General features: G+C 42.1%; 1 protein-coding gene across 1 annotated transcript; it reads right to left on the bottom strand.

The window, feature by feature from the left end:
* Nucleotides 1-6,493: 6,493 nt before the first annotated feature.
* AWAT1 (acyl-CoA wax alcohol acyltransferase 1) lies at nt 6,494-12,698 on the bottom strand. The gene is made up of 7 exons (XM_036411563.2): nt 12,512-12,698; nt 11,504-11,611; nt 11,171-11,241; nt 10,116-10,320; nt 9,226-9,397; nt 7,303-7,502; nt 6,494-7,091 (listed from the first exon to the last, which is right to left on the bottom strand). Exons 1-7 carry the CDS (start codon nt 12,585-12,587, stop codon nt 6,937-6,939), a joined length of 987 nt encoding a protein of 328 aa, XP_036267456.1. The 5' UTR covers nt 12,588-12,698; the 3' UTR covers nt 6,494-6,936.
* Nucleotides 12,699-18,973: the final 6,275 nt, after the last annotated feature.

Genomic DNA, 18,973 nt, shown 5'->3' with positions numbered 1-18,973 from the left:
GTATCTATTTAGGTCTGTTGCTCATTTTTTGATTTTTTTTTCCTTTTGTTAAGTTGTATGAGTTCCCTGTAAATATTGGAGATTAAACCCTTATCAGAGATATCGTTAGCAAATATGTTCTCCCATGCAGTGGGTTGTCTTGTTATTTTGGTGATGGTTTCTTTTGCTGTGCAGAAGCTTTTTATTTTAATGTAGTCCCATTTGTTTATTTTCTATTTAGTTTCCATTGCCCTAGGAGCTGTGTTGGTGAAGATATTGCTTCAGCAGATATCTTAGATTTTGCTGCTTGTGTATTCCTATAATATTTTTATGGTTCCCTATCTTATGTTTAGGTCCTGTATCCATTTTCAGTTTATTTTTGTTTATGGTGTAAGTTGGCGGTCTAGTTTCATTTTTTTGCATGTGTCTGACCAAATTTTGTAGCACCATTTATCGAAGAAACTGTATTGACTCCATTTTATGTTCTTGCCTCCTTTGTCAAATATTAATTGAGCATAGTGGTTTGGGTCGATTTCTGGGTTCTCTATTCTATTCCATTGGTCTATATGTCTGTTTTTGTGCCAGTACCAGGCAGTTTGGTATTGAGATCCCTCCTACTTTTTTCTTTCTCAGGATCATTGCAGCTATTTGGGGTTTTTATAAACAGTAATTTAAATAAAATTAAAATATATAATAAAAAAAAGAAAAAGTTCAACACTGACTATTATAGGAATAAGAACATTTACTCTTCTAGAAAAATAGATGTTGGGTTCTTTTTTTAAAAGAAATTCTACAACGTTATTTTTATTTATTTTTATTTTTTATTTTTATTTTTTAAAATATATTTTATTGATTTTTCACAGAGAGGAAGGGAGAGTGATAGAGAGCCAGAAACGTCGATGAGAGAGAATCATCGATCAGCTGCTTCTTGCACACTCCCTACTGGGGATGTGCCCTCAACCAAGGTATATGCCCTTGACTGGAACCTTTCAGTCTGCAGGCCGATGCTCTATCCACTGAGCCAAACCAGTGCTAGCCGATGTCACTTTTATTGGTTACATAATATTCCACTACATAGATGTACTTAAATTCACCTTTTATTTATTTAACCTTTTCCCTATTGGTGCACATTTAAATGGTTTCCATCAATTTGCTATTGTACACCTGACAGCGTAAACTCTACTGGTTGAAAACCAATAAAAGTCTAGATTCTGACATGGAATATTTCTTAGTTCTGAAAGCAATCTTTTTATGCTCTGGGTGTGACATGGGGTCTGTTATGAATTAAATTTTATGTTCTCAGAAAATTCATGTGTTCAAGCACTAACCCCCAGTGTAGATGTATGGAGATGGGGCCTGTAAGAAAGTAATAAAAGTTAAATGAGATCCTAAGGTTGGAGCCTGATCCAATAGGATAGTGTCCTTAGAAAAAGAAACATCAGAGTGTGAGCTCTCTTGCACACAATGAGGAAAGACAATATGAAGACAGAGAGATTACTGTCTATGAGCCAGGAAGATAGCTTTTGCCAGGAACCAAATTTGTCAGCAACTTTATCTTGTATTTATCAGACTCCAGAACTATGGGGAAATAAATTCCAGTTGTTTCAGCCACCCAGTCTATAGTATTTTCTTATAGTAGCTTCAGCAGACTACAGTGTTCATTGGCCAAATTCTAAAAATCTATCTGAGATTTATTTTATATATTTATATTTAACAATTACACATTTACAGCATATAAATATCCTATATAATAAAAAGGTAATATGCAAATCGATCATCACTCTAACACACAAGATGCCCGCCCCCATGTGGTCAAAGAGGCTGCCCCCATGTGGACATAAGATAGCTGCCACAAGATGGCCAGCAGGGGAGGGCAGTTTGAGGGACCGGGTCTGCAAGGGAAGGCAGTTGGGGGCAATGAGCACTTCAGAGGAGGGCAGTTAGGGATGACTGGGCTGGCAGAGGAGGGCAGTTTAGGGCAACAAGGTCTGCAGTTGGGGTGAACCAGGCCTGCAGTTGGGAGGAACCAGGCCTGCAGGAGAGAGCAGTTGGGGGCCACCAGGCTGGCAGGGGAGGGCCGTTAGGGGTAACTGGGCCAGCAGAGGAGGGCATTTGGGGGTGACTGGGCCATCAGGGGAGCTGTTAGGCATTGATCAGGTTGGCAGGAGAGTGGTTAGGGAGCAATTAGGCAGGCAGGCAGACTAGCGATTGGGAGCCAGCAGTCCTGTATTGTGAGAGGGATGTCTGACTGCCTGTTTATGCCTGATCCCACTGGACATCCCTCAAGGGGTCCCAGATTGAAGAGGGTACAGGGTGGGCTGTAGACAACACCCCTCGCCCTGTGCATGAATTTTGTGCACCAGGCCTCTAAAATATATATATATTGTATTATATATATCTCTCTATCTATCTATCTATCTATCTATATTTATTATATCTATCTATATATATAGATATAGATATATATAGATATTTTTTATTTATTTATACACACAAACTTGTATTCATTTTCTATATATTCTAATTTATATACAGGGGTTGGAAAATGTATGTATATAGTTGTGAGTATAGGAAACACAAAATTTATTCTTGAATTATCATTTATTAATTATTGTATTATTTTCTACATGAACAACTATTAATTTTGTCCACTCCTGTATTCTAATTAATTAGTGAACTTTCCTTTCACTTTTTAAACTTTTCAGGTAGGAGTATAATTAATTGCTCTCTCTACTTTTATTATTAATGTAAACATTTAAAAGTTTCCTCTCAGTATTAGTTTGGCATCAACTCACACATTTTTAATATTTTTATTGACTTTTATAGAGAGAGGAAGACAGAGGGAGAGAGAAATAGTAACATTTATGTGAGAACAGATGATCCATCTGCTGCTTCCTGAACACCCCCTACCAGGGATCGAGCCCACAACCCAGGGATATGCCCTGACCAGGAATTGAACATATTTGTCCTGATGGCCTGATTGCCACATAGTGCACAGGACTATGTCCAACCAACTGAGTCACACCAGTCAGGGCAACTCATACATTTTAAAAAATAAACTTTATTTTGAAATGATTTTACACTTACAGAGAAAACTGCAAAGATCATATACAGTTCCCATATAACCCTCACTCGGTTTCTCCTAATGTTAATATCTTCTATAACCACAGTAAATTTGTCAAAACTAAGAAATTGGCATTGGTACATTACTATTAATTAAACTCCACACTTTACTGGGATGTCACCATTTTTTTTCACTAACATTTAGGATACCGCATTGCATTTAGTCATCATGTCTTTTTAGTTTTCTAGTGTGTGATTTCCTTTTCTTGTTTCCATGACTTCAATGATTTTCATGAGTACTGATTAGGTATTTTATAAAGTATTCTCTACTTGGGCTTTTATGATGTTTTTCTCATAGTTAGACTGGGTTTGTGGGATTGGAAAAGAATACTATAGAGGTGAATGCCTTTTTCATTACATGATATCAACATGGCTTGTGTGTTCACCTTGACTGGCTAGTTTAGTCTGTGTTTGCCTCATTTTTTCCACTGGAAAGATTTTTCCTTTCCACACTCTATTCTTTGGAATTGAATCACTAAGTCTAGTGCAAGCTTGGAGGTGGCATGAGGATCAAGCTCCATCTACTGGAAGGGAGAGTATCTACATATATTTTTTGTAATTCTGTAAGGAATTACAGAATTGCCATTTATCTATTTATTCAATCATTTATTTAGGTCAGTATAAACCTGTGTATATTTATTTTATTCTTTGTTTTTAAAATACTTTTATTGACTTTTAGAGAGAGAAGAAGAGAGATAGGGAGATAGACACATGGATGAAAAACATCATCAATCAGCTGTCTCCTGCACGCCCCCTACTGGGGATCAGCTTGCAACCAGGGTATGTGCCCTGACTGGGAATAGAATCAATGACTTCTTGGTTCATGGCTCAATGTTCAACTACTGAGCCACATGAGCAGGGTTATTTTATACTTTCAATAATAATCCAATACTACATTATTTATCTTGTTGCTCCAATTGTTCCAGCTTTGGCCATTGAGAGCTCTTCTTGGTTGCTCCTATATATCCTTTTAACATGGCTCCATCATTTTATATTTTGAGCACTTCCTTGCTGTATTTATATTTTGTTTGTTTCTCCTAACATATTATATTAAGGGCCTAGTGCATGAATTCATGAACCTTGAAAGGAACTGTGGGCCTCAAGGCTGCAGTAGGCACAGGGATGGGTCTCAGCCCATCCTCTGAACCCCTGCCTGGCCCCTATCCCCTTTCTGCCAGCAGCCACATGCACTGACAGCACCAGCCCTGCTTTCATATGGTGACAGTGTGGAGTGATTTGGGCCAGCGCCAGCAGCGGGTGTTAGTGGGGCCAGTGCCGAAAGCGGGTGTGAGCAGTGGCACTGGGAGTGGATGTGAGCAGCAGCTCCAGCGCCAGCAGTGGGTGCAAGCAGGCTGTCCCCAGCAATGGGTGCAAAAGGCGACTGCCGGCCTTTATCGCCCCTCAGGAGTAGGGGAGGTGGAGAGCCCTCAGGGGTCATCAGGACAAGCAGCTGCCGCTCGCACCCACTGATGGTGCGGAGTGATCAGCACTAGTGCTGGGCACTCGCAGTAGGTGCAAGCACTGGGCAGGACTGATGCGCATGGGAGCAAAGAATTTTCAGTAACCACCAGAGACTTGCCCCAATGACAGAGACGGGTGCCCCGCCTTGGTTTGGTGCCCCCTTTCACCTGTTCCACCATCCTGCTGGCCAATGCCTGCCATGTTCAGCACTCTGCCACCTGCTGCTGTTGCCCACTATGTTTTTCATGTGCCCCCTGGTGGTCAGTGTATGTCATAGTGACCAGTTGTTCGGTTGTTCCTCTGTTCTGTCTATTTGCATATTAGGATTATATATACACACACACACACACACACACACACACACATACATATACACTAGAGGTCCAGTGGATGAAATTCGTGAATGGAGGAGGGGTGTCCCTCAGCCCAGCCTGCACCCTCTCCAATCTGGGACATCCTTCTCACAATCCAGGAATGCTGGTTTACAATTGCTTACCTGCCTGCCTTCCTGATTGCCCCTAACTGCTTCTGCCTGCCAGCCTGATCACCCCTAACCACTCCCCTGCCAGCCTGATTGACACCTAACTGCTCCCCTGAAGGCCTGATTGCCCCTAACTGCTATCCCTTGCAGGCCTGGTTTCCCCCCCCCCCCAACTGCCCTTCCCTGTTGGCCTGGTCACCCCCAGGCGAGCAGTTGGGAGCCAGCAGTCCTGAATTGTGAGAGGGATATCCGACTGCTCATTTAAACCAGATCTCACCAGGATCGGGTCTAAACGGGCAGTCAGACATCCCTTGATGGGTCCCAGATTGAAGAGGGTGCAGGCTGGGCTGAGGGACACCCCCCTCCCCGTGCATGAATTTTGTGCACTGGGCCTCTAGTAAAGATATAAAGTGGATCCCCTGTAATAAACTCCTAGGAAAGAGGCAAATACCTTGTGATTATGGTGTTAGAACAAAATGAGGACAAAGTGGCCTATGTAAAATACCTCTGATAACTGAAAAAAACAAACAAACCCTAAATAAGATGCCTTTGATCTACCGTGTTTCCCTGAAAATAAGACCTACTTACAGGTTTCCTTCTGAGTGAAATATAAGGCATCCCTTCGAAAATAAGGCCACCCTCCCCAGGCTAAACATGAGAGATTTGGTCCACTGATTCTGAAAGAAATGGAGTCACAAGAAATTCACCAGGAAATTCAGGAATTGGATTGTTATGATGATGTTCCAGAAGATGATGACATGATTGTCATTGAACAAATGAGTAAATTCTTGATACTGTAGGATTCACAGTTTGTCTGGTTTGTGTTGACAACTACCGTACTACCGTACCGTATTCAGGTAATAAATTTCCTGTATTTTTATTTAAAAATAAATGTGTACGTATTCTTCATGGAAAAATAAGACATCCCCTGAAAATAAGACCTAGTGCATCTTTGGGAGCAAAAATTAATATAAGACACTGTCTTATTTTTGGGGAAACAGGGTATCTAAAGGCTTGCTTGTTGCTCAGTGGTATGGACATAAGGTAAGCTTTGGTATTTGGAGACAGCAGTTTACCTCACAAATGTACAGGAATGTTTATAGCAGCATTATTCATAATAGCCCCAAACTGAAAACAACTCAAAAAGTCCATCAGCCAATGAATGGAGAAAAAATGTGGTGTATATGTACAATGAAATATTATTACTCAGCCACAAAAAGAAATGAATTACTGATACTTGCTACAACAATGGTGAACCTGGAAAACATTATGATAAATGAAAGAAGCCAGACATAAAAGACCACATATTTTATGATTCCATTATATGGCATGTCCAAAATTGACAAATCCAGAGACAGAAAGTGGATTAGTGGTTGCCAGTGTATGGGTGAGATGCAGGAATGAGGAGTGACAGGTAATGTGAACTGGATTTCTTTTTTAGGGGGTCTAAAATCAGATAGTGGTAGCAGTTGCACAATTCTGTGAATATAATAAATACTGAATTTCATACTTAAACAGATTAAATTTATGGGATGCAAAATATATGTCAATTTTTAAAATGCACAAAGACAACAATAGCAACTAGAGTGGTGGCTACTCAGGCTGCTTGGCAGTCACTTGAGCCCTCCAGGCCCTGAGAGGTTGGCCTCAGAGAGGAAAGCCAGTAGGAAGCCCAGCAGGGAGCATGCGTGTCTGGGTCTGAAGGGCCTCAGGATGTCTTCATCTGAATAACAACTGGGTGAAGCAACTCAGGGATAGCAATTACAAGGACTCTGTGCCAAGAAAGGAATTCCTGATACCCTCCCTGACCACACATAGTCCTTCTTCATCTTCCTTTTCCCACTTTTGGGAAGTAGCAAATGAGTCTCCTCTTCAAGGCACAGTCTCTTCAGTCATAGGAAAAGCAGCTTTTGAGTCTTTGAGCTGCCCAACAGGGTCTTGTGCTGGTCAAACAGTTTGTGCAGGGCTTCCATATAGAGTGTGTGGAATTTGTCCACCACCTCCTGGCTCGGCTTCTCAATCTTGGGCACTGGCAGAGGCTCCCCAACTGCCAAGAGACATGAGAAAAAGTTAAGTGTTAGAATCTTGTGTTCCATAAACCTCCTTCTTTCTACCTGGGCCTGATCCTCTCACATCTCAAATTAACTCCCAGCTTTTCCCCATCTACTGCCCTCTTCTTTGGTGGGAGCAGGACGGTCAGGGTTCAGGTGGAAGTTGAGAAAGAGCTGAGGTGCCCTTGGGCTGAGACCAGCACTTACCCACGGTGGTGATAGGCAGCGGGTATGGCAGGAGCCCAGTAGAGCCTCTGCTGAAGCCTAGTCCGTAGAAGACACAACAATAGAAACCAAAGAGACGGCGGAAACAGCTCTGAAACTTATACATCCAGCTGTCCTTATCATACAACACCTGCTCATACACCTCAGTTTCTCCAAAAGTAAAGGTAGGGATCAGATGAGCCCTGTAAGAAAATCCCAATTTATTTCTCAGACACAGTCTAGAGTGGAAACCACCCAGGAAAAACACTTGTTCGTGGCCAGGCCCCCATCCATTATGAAATCCCTGTGGCATAAAGTATATCTTCTTGCACTAAACAGGGCTCCCACACTTAGTGTCAATTATCCTGGAATTTTCAAGGCCAGTGAAAGTGCTACCCTGTTTCCCCAAAAATAAGACAGTGTCTTATATTAATTTTTTTCTCCCAAAGTTGCACTAGGTCTTATTTTCAGGGGATGTCTTATCTTTCCATGCGCTAGGTCTTATTTTCGGAGGATGTCTTATTTTCAGGGAAACACGGTATATCTGGGCCAGGATTACAAGGGCAAAATATGGGGAGTGCAGGGAAGAAATTATAGTTTAGGCAGAGATCCCTAGAGACCCACATAATGCAAAGAAAAGCTTCCAGAAGGGGTCTGGTGGGGTTGGGGGGAGGAAGAGCTGACTCTGTTTCTACTAGTAGGATGCACAGAGATGACATTAATTTTGCACATACATGTCTGTACAATATGCCTCTCACCCACAGGGACTATGCATAACATATTCTGTCCTTGGGTCTTTGGATTAGTGCAGAGAAAAGTTATTCCCTTCTCATAGGCCATGGGAATCCACCCTGACAGTGTCCCAGGTTGAGAATCAGGCTCCTTAAGTCTTCTTGTGAGAGAAATGTAAAGAGAACACAATCTCTCTTATACAAATCTTTGTGAGTTACTAATGGTAATCTCTCAGCACTCTGACCTGTGTTACCTTACTGGCTCTTCATAGCAGAGACAGTGAAGGACACAGTGGGGGGTTATTTTCGTTACCTTCCAGATCCAGAAGCCCAGGTTCAGAAGTGGGAAGGTCATCAGGTAGTCAGTGAGTGGCAGGACTTGGACTAGGACCCCAAGACTCCTTCCTCTGAGCTCAGAAAACTATCCACCTACATTTGCTCTAAACTAATCAACAGAGCACTCAGGCAAGGTCATTAGAACAAATGCTTCCCTCTTTTCTGAGTCTGTAGTAGGACAATTGTTCCTGTGTTCAGTGCAACTGCCTGCTGATCTGGTGGGACACTCCACAGTTCCAGCCTTGGGCTCCAGCTCCTTATCTCCTCTGTTTTCTCCTATGTCAGTGTGACTAATGTGTATCCATTGCTTACTGTGTGCCAGGCACATAGTCAGTGTTTTATGAACATGAATTCATTCAAACCCCACAAGAATCCAATGAAGTACATACAATTATTAGTAGCCACTTTATAAAGATGAAAGCATGAAGGCTCAGAATAGTTAAGTAAGCTATTCCAGAGTGGAGGGTAAGTCATGGATGCTAGGACTTTCAATCAGGCCCCTGACTCCAGATCCTGGTGTATACGGACCATACTGTACTACCTCTTGCACTTAACATTAAGGGAAAATGTAGATATTGAGGTTGATAGAGATAATGTAGGAGTCCTCTATATACCAGGGCAGCTCTAGCTAACTCCCATCATAATGAATCTGGGTTTGTGCTTTGGCTTGCTGGGACAATATCCTGTTAGCTCAGAAGGAGTATCTGACTTGAATCTTTTTGAAATTCTATAACCATCTCCCCTACTCACTAGTAAATTCAATGAGAGCAAGAGTCATGTCTCATTTATCTTGGCATTGCTTACCAGGACATGCTGCTCAGAGAAGGCCACCCACCCTTGCCCTGGGAAGAACACCTACCCATGCTGAAGGGCAGTACGCACAAACCCTTTGCGCTTCTGGAGGATGAGGGTGGTGGTGTTGGGCACACTTTGCAAGGCCTCACCCACACCTCCCACTACAATGCCCACAAGGTTGCCAGTGCCATGGCTCAGCAGGTAGTCGATGGCTGGCTGACTCACGGAGCACACACCTGAAAGAATCAAGGAGCACAGACAAGAGCAAAATGATCAGGAGAGGAGAAAAGGCTGAGAGGGAGCACTCTCTGCTCTTCTCATCACTGGCTTGTTTGTGTGCCCTTTATTCCCGGGTGTCCCAGGAGGAGAGGTAATGAGATGGGACAAAAGTTGTGGAGAAGAAAAGGCTGTGGGCAAACAAGACATTTCACTTTGAGGCAATATCTCCACTTCTGTAGGAGGCACTGGGTCAAAACTGTAGCAGGAGGGTTTTCAGTGGGACAACCAGGACTTTCTGAATTCTATTATAATTCTACTATTTTCCTTCATCACAATTAATTTCAACAACGATTATTTATGGAGCACATATTCTTTGGCAGACACTATATTGCACACTTGATTTGTATTGTCACATTTAGTCATCATACCACATCTGAGGTCAGACAATCAACAGCAGCACCACTTTACATATGAGGAAACTGAGACCAATAGAGATTTGGTAGATTGCCCTCCAAGCATGTCAACTTTGCGGCCTTAAGGCATGTGGCCTACTGGCCACGAGTTTGACATGCTTGCAAGACCACAGTTAAGCTACAGAACATATACTTTTAACTACTATGCTATAATGACAGGGGAGAAGATGAGAGGTGGTTGAGAGACAGGCTATTGGAGGCTTAAAAAGGTTCATCTCCAAGCAGAGAAATGGGTGAGAAGATCTAGTATGGTCAGAAGCACCTTTAGCCATGAGGTAGTCCCTAATCAAGGGGATCTTGAAGAACCAGGACAGCGTGGCCAAGTGGGGAGTAATGCCTGGGAAGATCTTCGAGAAGCCTGTGGCCTCAGTGCAGAAGTTGCAGAAGGCGCCAAAGGTCAAGAGGCCATGGGGATGAACCCCCATGAGGTAGTTGTGCTCAGGTGACAGGTCTTTAGTCTTCAGGATCTGAAGTCAAGGAGAGAAATTACAGAGATGGTGGGATGATATCACATGGGAAGCAAAGGTGGAGACACTTCAGGGATCAGGGCACTCTCTAAACCAGAGCTTTCAAACACATAGGCCATGAGTGGGTTTCAGGGGTTGAAGTATTGGTCTCTGAAGTCCTTGAGAAACCAAGTAGAATCTGGGGCAGCTGAACTGCTGGGTCTCTTGCCTATGGCTGCAAGGAGTCTCGACCATTTATGTCAGTGCACTTCATGAATGGTATCATTTTCTGAGTGCTCTTAAGTGGAAAAGATCAGCAAGCTCTGCTCTAAAAATCAGGGAAGTGTTTGTTGTCTGTTCCAAAGTGTGCTCAGAGGATCAGTGTAGCAGTATATTTATAGAACCTCTTCCTGGTATTTTCTTCCCATTTCAGTGCCCACCTAAGTAACTTTTATTGAGTGCCTTTCCTTATCCATCACTTGAACTACTTGTGTACCTTGTACTAAACCATAAATATACAATCTGTCCTCCCCATTAGATGTGAGCACCTTGATGGCAGAGGATGGTATTCCACTTACTTCTATGTACCCCAAACATGTGGCACAAAGTAGGCTTTCAATCAATGTTTGTTAAACCGAACTGAACTGCATTTCCATTTCTGCCTATGTCATCTAGTAGGCCATGCCAAGGGCATCCAAAGTGTCCTAGCAGAATAATGAGCACTTGGCAGCAATGTTGGATCATAAAGTATGTCTAGCCTGGACTGAGATTTGTGTGGGGTGCTCATTTCCCCTATGGACAACAATAATCATTTGACATAAATGCCTAGTATTTGGGTAACTGTGAAGGGTGCTAAGGAAGAGACACTTACCGTGATGGGGAAATAGTCCCTGATCTGGGTCCAGACATACCAGTTCCTTACCCAGGTGGATCGCCTGCCACCTGAGACAGAAATATCAGCAGGGATAATGTCTGTGTATGTAAATCCAACCATTCCCAGGGCTTTTCCTAGCAGCATAAAGGGACTGTGGCTTTGCTAGAGAGCTGGAAAAGAAAGAAACCCCAGGATGGTCCTGGCTGACCCAGTTCCTACAGCTCTGAGAACTGTGATGAAAGGCCTTTGGTATGGTGCATGGGACTCCCTAGTTACAGGTTAAGATGGAACATTCTTAGGTCCTGTTCTTTCTAAGCCCATGAGTCTTACCTTGTTCTGGGGTCTTCCAGTCCAGGAAAAACCAGACAAAGTAAAGGGCTGGTAGCGGCCACAAGGATGTAAACAACAGGTAAATGAATAATGGCTGCACGATCCAAACTGATGAGAGAGCAAGTAAGACTAAATTTGTGCTGCTAGCAGAACTTGACCACGTTCAGCCCCATAAAGAAACTACACAAGCCTCTGGTCCTGCCCTTATGCACAATTCAGCTCATTCCCATCCACTATCCATGTCTACTTGTCTTTCAAATATTCCCTCTATCATCTAGCACACATCAGCCCTATTTCTTTGCTTACCTGTCACTGCAGTCTACCTGCCTTCCTGCCGATCCACCATCCCACTACTCCTTCTCCCTGTCTGCACCAGCTTTTACGCAGCTCCCATTTGCCCACCATCTTGCTTTTCTTGTCTCCCTCCCTACCCATTATCCCTGAACCCTATTAAACCACTATCCCACCCTCCCTTGCTCATATTCTGTCCATATCTCCCCACATCCCACCCAAATAACATCTGTATCTCATCCACTATTCTTGTCTTCTGGTGCTTAACCATTACTTCCACTATCTCTATTCTCTATATCCCTCCCCCCATATTCATTCAAACACAGGCTATATACTTCTCTTAAGTCTGTAATGCTAATGCTTCCTCTTTCTCACTCCCCATGCTTCCTTATGATCATAAACTTATGCCTATTTCCTGGACCTCCTTTCCCTTCTCCAGATAGCAAGGGTTAGGAAGTGGCTGAAAGGAGCTAAAGCTACTCATATCCATCATGAACCTTGTTCTACCCCCTTCCTGTCTTTACAGTCCCTGGGGTTCTATCTTTTCCTTCTCCGGGGCACCCATGAAACTCCAGACTCCTTGCCTTTACTCTGCCGTACCATCTGAGATGATGAAAGGCCAGAGATGAAATTTTTTATGAACTTAAAAATCACCCCAGATCTGGCCCTGACCCCTGACTCTGGCTTCTTGCCATGCATTCTTAGATTAGTACTCACATAAGGCAAGGTAGCTCAAGGGCCAATGCAGAAGTATGAGACTCTGGAAATGTTTAGGCTGCTTAAAACAAGGCATGATGCCCAGGAGCCTGACAGAGGTAAAGATCCCAGAACAGTGTTCCAAACAAAGGTGCCACCAGCCTCTGGAAGCTCACTCAGTAGTGACTATGAGGCTTTTTACCTGCTGTCTTCCCTTCTTGTGCTGTCCCACACCTACCACCCGCTTCAGGGGCAGGCTCTGGAGTACTAAGGATTGCCCTATCAGATCTGAGCCCTGGCCTCTGCAAATTTGCCCTTTGGCTCTTCCTTCTGCGATTATTGGGAAATCAGGATAGAGAAAATTGAGGACTGCAATCTAGTCCTACTGACCCAGAAATCTAGAGAAGAAAAACACCTTTCACAGGCCACTTCGAGAGTACAGAGTTTGTGACCTCAGGAAGATGGAGGTGGGAGGGGAGATCTGGAGGTTTGTTGGGGTTGGGAGCACCTGGGATTAGGTCTCTGTTGCAACTGACTGTTGACCTGAGGCAGCCTGTTTTGGGGCTGTTCCCTCTTTTAACTTTCTATTATAAAAATTTCCAAACACACACAAAACTAGAGAAAGCAACAAATTTTCATCTTTGTGTTCATATTTATACTCTTAATATTTTGCCATACTTGTTTCATTTATCTCCTCACTTTCTTTTTTTTCTTGGAGGGTTTTTAAGAGATTCTAAGGCATGTCATTTCACCCCTAAATACTTCACTATGCATTAACAAAAATATGGATTTTTCTTCCATAATAACACTGCCACTATCAGCCTGAACAAATTTACTAATTCTGTAATAACATCTAATAGCCAGTTCATATTCAAATATATTTTTTACTAGAGGCTTGGTGCACAAAATTTGTGCAAAGGGAGGGTAGTCCCCTCAGCCCAGCCTGCACCCTCTCCAATCTGGACCCCTCAGGCGATGTCCAACTGCCGGTTTAGGCCCAATCCCTGCTCACAATCCAGGACCGCTGGCTCCTAGCTGCTCACCTGCCTGCCTGATTGCCCCTAACTGCTCCTCCTGCAAGCCTGATTACCCCTAACTGCCTCTGCCTGCCAGCCTGGTCACCCCCAACTGCCCTCCCCTGCTGACCATCTTGTGGTGGCCATCTTGTGATGATGTGGGGGTGGCCATCTAGTGATGATGTGAGAGCATCACGTGAAGGTGTGAGGGCAACCTAGGCTTTTATTAGTATAAATAGTTGGTTCATTTGAATCAGGATCCTAATAAGATCCACTGATTATATTTAGATGCTGTATCTCTTAAGTTTTTTTCACTCTCTACTTTTTTTTATTGTGAAATAAAACTCAAATAACAAAAAACTACCTAAAACAAATGTATAGCTTAATGAATTATTATACAATAAGATAAACACCTTGCAGCCACCACTAGGTCAAGAAAGAAAACATTTCCACCCACTCCAGAAGCCTCCTCCTGTGCCCCATTTCAATGATAACCCTCTTTCTTTTCCCAAACTAACAATTATCTTGCCATTTAGAGTAATTTTTCCTTGCATTTCTATAGTTTTATTACTCAAATGTACTTCCCTAAGGACTATGGTTTAGTCTTTCCCATAAAAATAGATATGTCCCTTAAATTTTTTGATTTAATTTTTTAAATTTCAGAATAATTTTAGATGTATGGGAGAGTTCAAAGATAATACAGAGAGTTCCCTATCCCTTCATCTAGCTTCCCCTTGTTAACATCTTAAATAACCGTCATATAGCTATCACAGATTATTTATCCCTATACAGATTATCTGTTGAAGAACCCTTGACATTTGATCTAGAGCAGTGGTCTGAAAACTGTGGCTCTCGAGCCACATGCGGCTCTTTCGTCCCTTGAGTGTGGCTCTTCCACAAAATACCACATGCGGGTACACACATACAGTGCGATTGAAACTTCATGGCCCATGTGCAGAAGTCGGTTTTCAGCTCTCAAAAGAAATTTCAGTCACTGTACTGTTGATATTTGGCTCTGTTGACTAATGAGTTTGCCGACCACTGCTCTAGGTCAAATGCCATGGGTTCTTCAATAAATAAATTCTCTAGGTCCTAGAGAATTGCCCACAGCCTGGATTTTGTTTACTGCATGCTTATGGTGCTTTTCAGCAGGTTCCTAGGGATTTCCAGTAGAATGGCAGTTGGATTCAAAGACTAAATTGGACTCAGGTGTCAGCCCTTTAGTACGATCTTTATTTGCCTTCTTTTCTTTTTCTTTTTTTTCTTTTCTTTTTTTTCTTGTGTGTGTGTGTGTGTGTGTGTGTGTGTGTGTGTGTGTGTGTTAGCTCTCACCTGAAGACTTTTTTCCCATTGATTTTTAGAGAGAGTAGAGGGAGGGGACAGAGAGAAAGCATCAATGTGAGAGAGACACATCGATCAGTTGCCTCCCGTACTTGCCCCAATTGGGGTCAGGGATCTAATCTGCAATCCAGGTACATGCCCTTGACTTGGAATTGAACACACAACCATTCGGTGCATGGGCTGGTGCTCTAACCACTGAGCAACAAGGGCCAGTGCTTTATTTGCTTTTAATACAAAACAATCCCCCTTCCTACCAGCTATTTTTTTTTTTTCATCATGCCATTGACCTATTGAAAACTGTTCTCACTTGGAGTAAGCCAGTTTTCCAAACATTAGCACCAGCTCTCATCAGTGTGAGTGTGGAACCTGGTTCCTGGGTGAGTAGTTCCAAATACAGGCCAAAGTGGGAGGGGGAAAAGGAAACCCCACATCTTTCTCTGACTCCTCTTACCTTGTAACTTTATGCTCACTGAAGCAAGTAGGGTTGTGGGGTTGTTTTATGTTTATGTTGTTTTTAAATATACTTTTATTAATTTCAGAGAGGAAGGGAGAGGGAGAGAGAGATAGAAACATCAATGATGAGAGAGAATCATTGATTGGCTGCCTCCTGCATGCCCTGCACTGGGGATCGAGCCCAAAGCCTGGGCATGTGCCCTTGACCGGAATCTAACCCAGAACACCTCAGTCCTCAGGCCAAAGTTCTATCCACTGAGCCAAACCAGCTAGGGCTTCTGTTTATGTTTTTGGTGAAGCTATTTTGTTTGTTTGCTTTTGCTTTTCACACCTGAAGACTATGCTTCTAAAGTTGTAGATTTTATTATCAGTGCATCTGCCCCCAATGCCTGGAAAGTCTAGGTCCTCACTAAGTATCTTAGTTTGAGGTCAGTGATCAGGATGGTTTCTTATGGGTAATGTGATTACAGGAGTTCTTTGGAGAAGTATGTCCTAGAGACTTTGAGTAGGGGAGAAGAGGCTGCCCAGAAATAGAGGGCAAAGGACACATTACAAAAGGAAAGAAGAATGAGAGAAAGGAAGGCAGGTGCTAACCTTTGAGTCGGTTTGGCAAAAGACAAAATTCTGCTTACTTTGCCTCCTCTACACCTGGGGGCCTGCCCCACTCCAGGTGATTTTGCTGATTGTATACTAGCCTGGCCCTCCAGCAAATGTCAGCTCTTGGGTATTGCAGCACCTCCGCTCTACTTAACTGTTGACAATCCCTGTGGTTGAGGTTGGAAACTAGCCCATGGCTATACAGGGGAGATTAGAATTCTGTCTTTACATGATAGAATTTTCTGGGCCTACATCAACTCCTTCTCTATTCTCTCTCATCCTTGTAAATTGTCTTCTCCAGGACTTCTCCTGGATTAAGTTTCAATAATGTGTGCTTTTTCAGTTTTCCCCTCTATTTCTTCCTGTCCCCACTCCATAAAAAGGAAGTAAGATGTTGATAACACACTCAAACTACAGAAAGTTGATCTATACATACACTTTCCCTCTTAGCAGCAGGTCCCCATCCCTTGCTTTTGTATTTTAATGCTTAAAATGTCACAGACTTCCACATGATAATGGTTGTATTTTTAATATCTATTGATTGATAAATTTATAATTAACTCAAGGACTATAGGTGCACATTATGGCAGTATACATCATGACATTTGAAAAAGACCTATGTAGAAGCACATTATGTATTCCTTCTAGATAGTGCTTGGGCCATGTAGGAATTTCCAAAAACCTTGTAATAAAGTTACTTCCCCCATTTGCCACCAGTCTGCTGCCTACAGATTGGAAACAATGGCTTGTTTGCTTTATTCAAAATGGAAATTGATTTATTGTTTTTCCTGATTATAAAAATAATCCATGTAAATCATGAAAATGTCAGACTACTCAGGAAAGCATAAAGGGAACCAAAGTCACTCATAATCTTGCTACCCAGAAATAACCAGTTAACTGTCAACATCATGGTGTCTTTCTTCACTTTTTTTCTGTACAAATATAGACATAGATAGAGTTAATTGTGAAGAGTTTGGGCTCTTGACTTCAACATATCTGCCACTTAAGTGAACGATGGCAAATTAATTTTTATTGCCTCAGTTTTCTCACCTGTAGAAGAATGAATATAATACCTATGTACACCATAAAGTAATTAATGTAAAACATTACTTAGTACCTTGTATGTATGTATGTATGTGTATATATATATATATATATATATATATATATATATAATTGCTCATATTTTATTAGTTATTATGAAGCATCCATCTTATATGAAAACTGCTGTTTGAAATTTTAACCCTGCTAATTGGCTTCTGTAAATTCTTACTTGCTATGACTACTCCCACTTTATAGGCCATTAAACTTTCCCTAGACAAGGTTATCAGTGCTGGCGCCAGGCTAGGCCTTTGGTTGAGGTCTCAAGACCCAGCACATACGGGCTCTTTAAGAACTTGCAGAAGGGGCCGGAAACACTCCATATTTAGGAGACAAAGAAAGTAAAATCATATAAATAGGGAGAATTCCTGCATTTTGGGGCCCAGAATTTGAGAGACATTTTCCTCTGTACCCGTGCATAATAAATATAACTCCATCTCTCTGGTATTGCTTTGTTCTTCTTCGGTTTTCTGTATCAATTATGTATAATTTATTAACCAAACTAGAATCACATTATAATGTTATGTGTCCTGCTTTTTCACCTAATGGTACATCTTAGATATTTTTTATGTCAATATTCTTCTATAACATTACACAGAGCATTTCATTGTATGGATATGCCATGGTTCATTTAACCAATCTCCTGTTATGGAGGAAGCACTAATTTTTAGGCATGCCTGTTCCACCAACTGGTCAGATTTCTAGGTCTTTTAATGGTAGGTGAAAAGTCACTGATCAAAAACCCTCTTACCCACAGCCCTTTCTGTGGCACTGCTCAGTTTCCTCTCTCCCAGAAGGTTTTAGGATTTACTGGTGCAGAAGGTACCACTTCTTCAAGCCTCCATTAACCTGAGTAAGGTCTAGGAACCAGATAGCCTGGTCAGTAGAATTGGCCTCTCCCCCAGAGGAGATAACTGGGTCTAAAGAAAGAGATTGAACCTCTTATTCAAACAGGTCTGGCAACAAATTTCTTCATGAAGACCCCTCCAAATCCTACTAGACCTGGCAAGGCTGCTGCATAGATTCACCTCAGCTCAAGTTGAGAGAATGTTCAAATGCAAGTTAAGTCCAAGACTGACTGAAGTGTGGAAAATGAGATTTGTTAGCTTTAGATCATTGAAATCTGCCTGTACCCTGGAAAAACTAAGGTAAAAACTCTGTTCTATCACTATGTTGGTTTTTATACTTTCATATTGTTTTCTTTTTTGAGAAAAAAAAAAGAGTCAGTTCTCACCTGAACTAAAGGTGAGAGTGATTGGAATTTCCTAGGCTAGAGTCTTTCTTGGTATGTGGGTGGTCCTGGCCACCCTACACTGTCAAAGAAAATTGAATGGTAGCCAAAGAAATGAGGAAACCTGGGAATGTGAGAACCTGTTGTTAGTAAGTACACTGGTCCTTACTTTTTTTTTTTTAACGTGATCTCACAGAATTGTATTAATCATACTCCTTGGTTGATGACACACTCGCATCATTGTTTTATAGATGTCCTCTTCTCTATCTATCTTTATTTATCCACATTTTACAATAGGGACTTTCCTCTTTAGCGCTATACATGAGAAGTATTGTGCTTGCCCTGGGTCACAATTTAGCAGCTAATTGTCTGATCTTGGACTTCACTTCCTTCCCAGAGGCCTGCAGGTATCTTCTTGATACTACAGCTTTGGAGTTCTTCTTTCCCTTATCTTTAGCCCCTGACCTGGTAAGGATTTATCTGAGCAGCATCAAAACCTCAAGTGAATTCTGTCACAATAGGATGTGGGCAGCAAATAACTAAAGCAGGTCACAGAGAAATATTAACAGGCATCAATATTATGCCTAAGCAAAAATAAATGCCTGGTCATATGGAGATCTAGGTATCAGAAACAAATTGAAATTCTAAGATCTGGGAGGTCAGCAAGGTGTGGAGATCAAATCACCAAAGAAAAAACCAAAAAAGAATAAATCAAAAAGGCAAGACCATTCTCAAAGGTTACAC

Source organism: Pipistrellus kuhlii, unplaced genomic scaffold, assembly GCF_014108245.1.
Source record: "Pipistrellus kuhlii isolate mPipKuh1 unplaced genomic scaffold, mPipKuh1.p scaffold_m20_p_40, whole genome shotgun sequence".
NCBI classification, from domain to species: domain Eukaryota; kingdom Metazoa; phylum Chordata; class Mammalia; order Chiroptera; family Vespertilionidae; genus Pipistrellus; species Pipistrellus kuhlii.
Note: the sequence above shows the minus strand (reverse complement) of the source record. Positions and strands in the feature narration are given on the sequence as shown.

Bases quoted from the DNA above. Each gene is read 5' to 3' on its own strand.
- AWAT1 (XM_036411563.2), bottom strand. From the start codon at position 12,587: ATGCCTTGTTTTAAGCAGCCTAAACATTTCCAGAGTCTCATACTTCTG. The intron at 10,321-11,170 runs GTAAGTGTCTCT...CCTTGACTTCAG, and splicing joins GGGACTATTTCCCCATCACG to ATCCTGAAGACTAAAGACCT. The intron at 7,092-7,302 runs GTAAGTGCTGGT...GTCTCTTGGCAG, and splicing joins GCTGCCTATCACCACCGTGG to TTGGGGAGCCTCTGCCAGTG.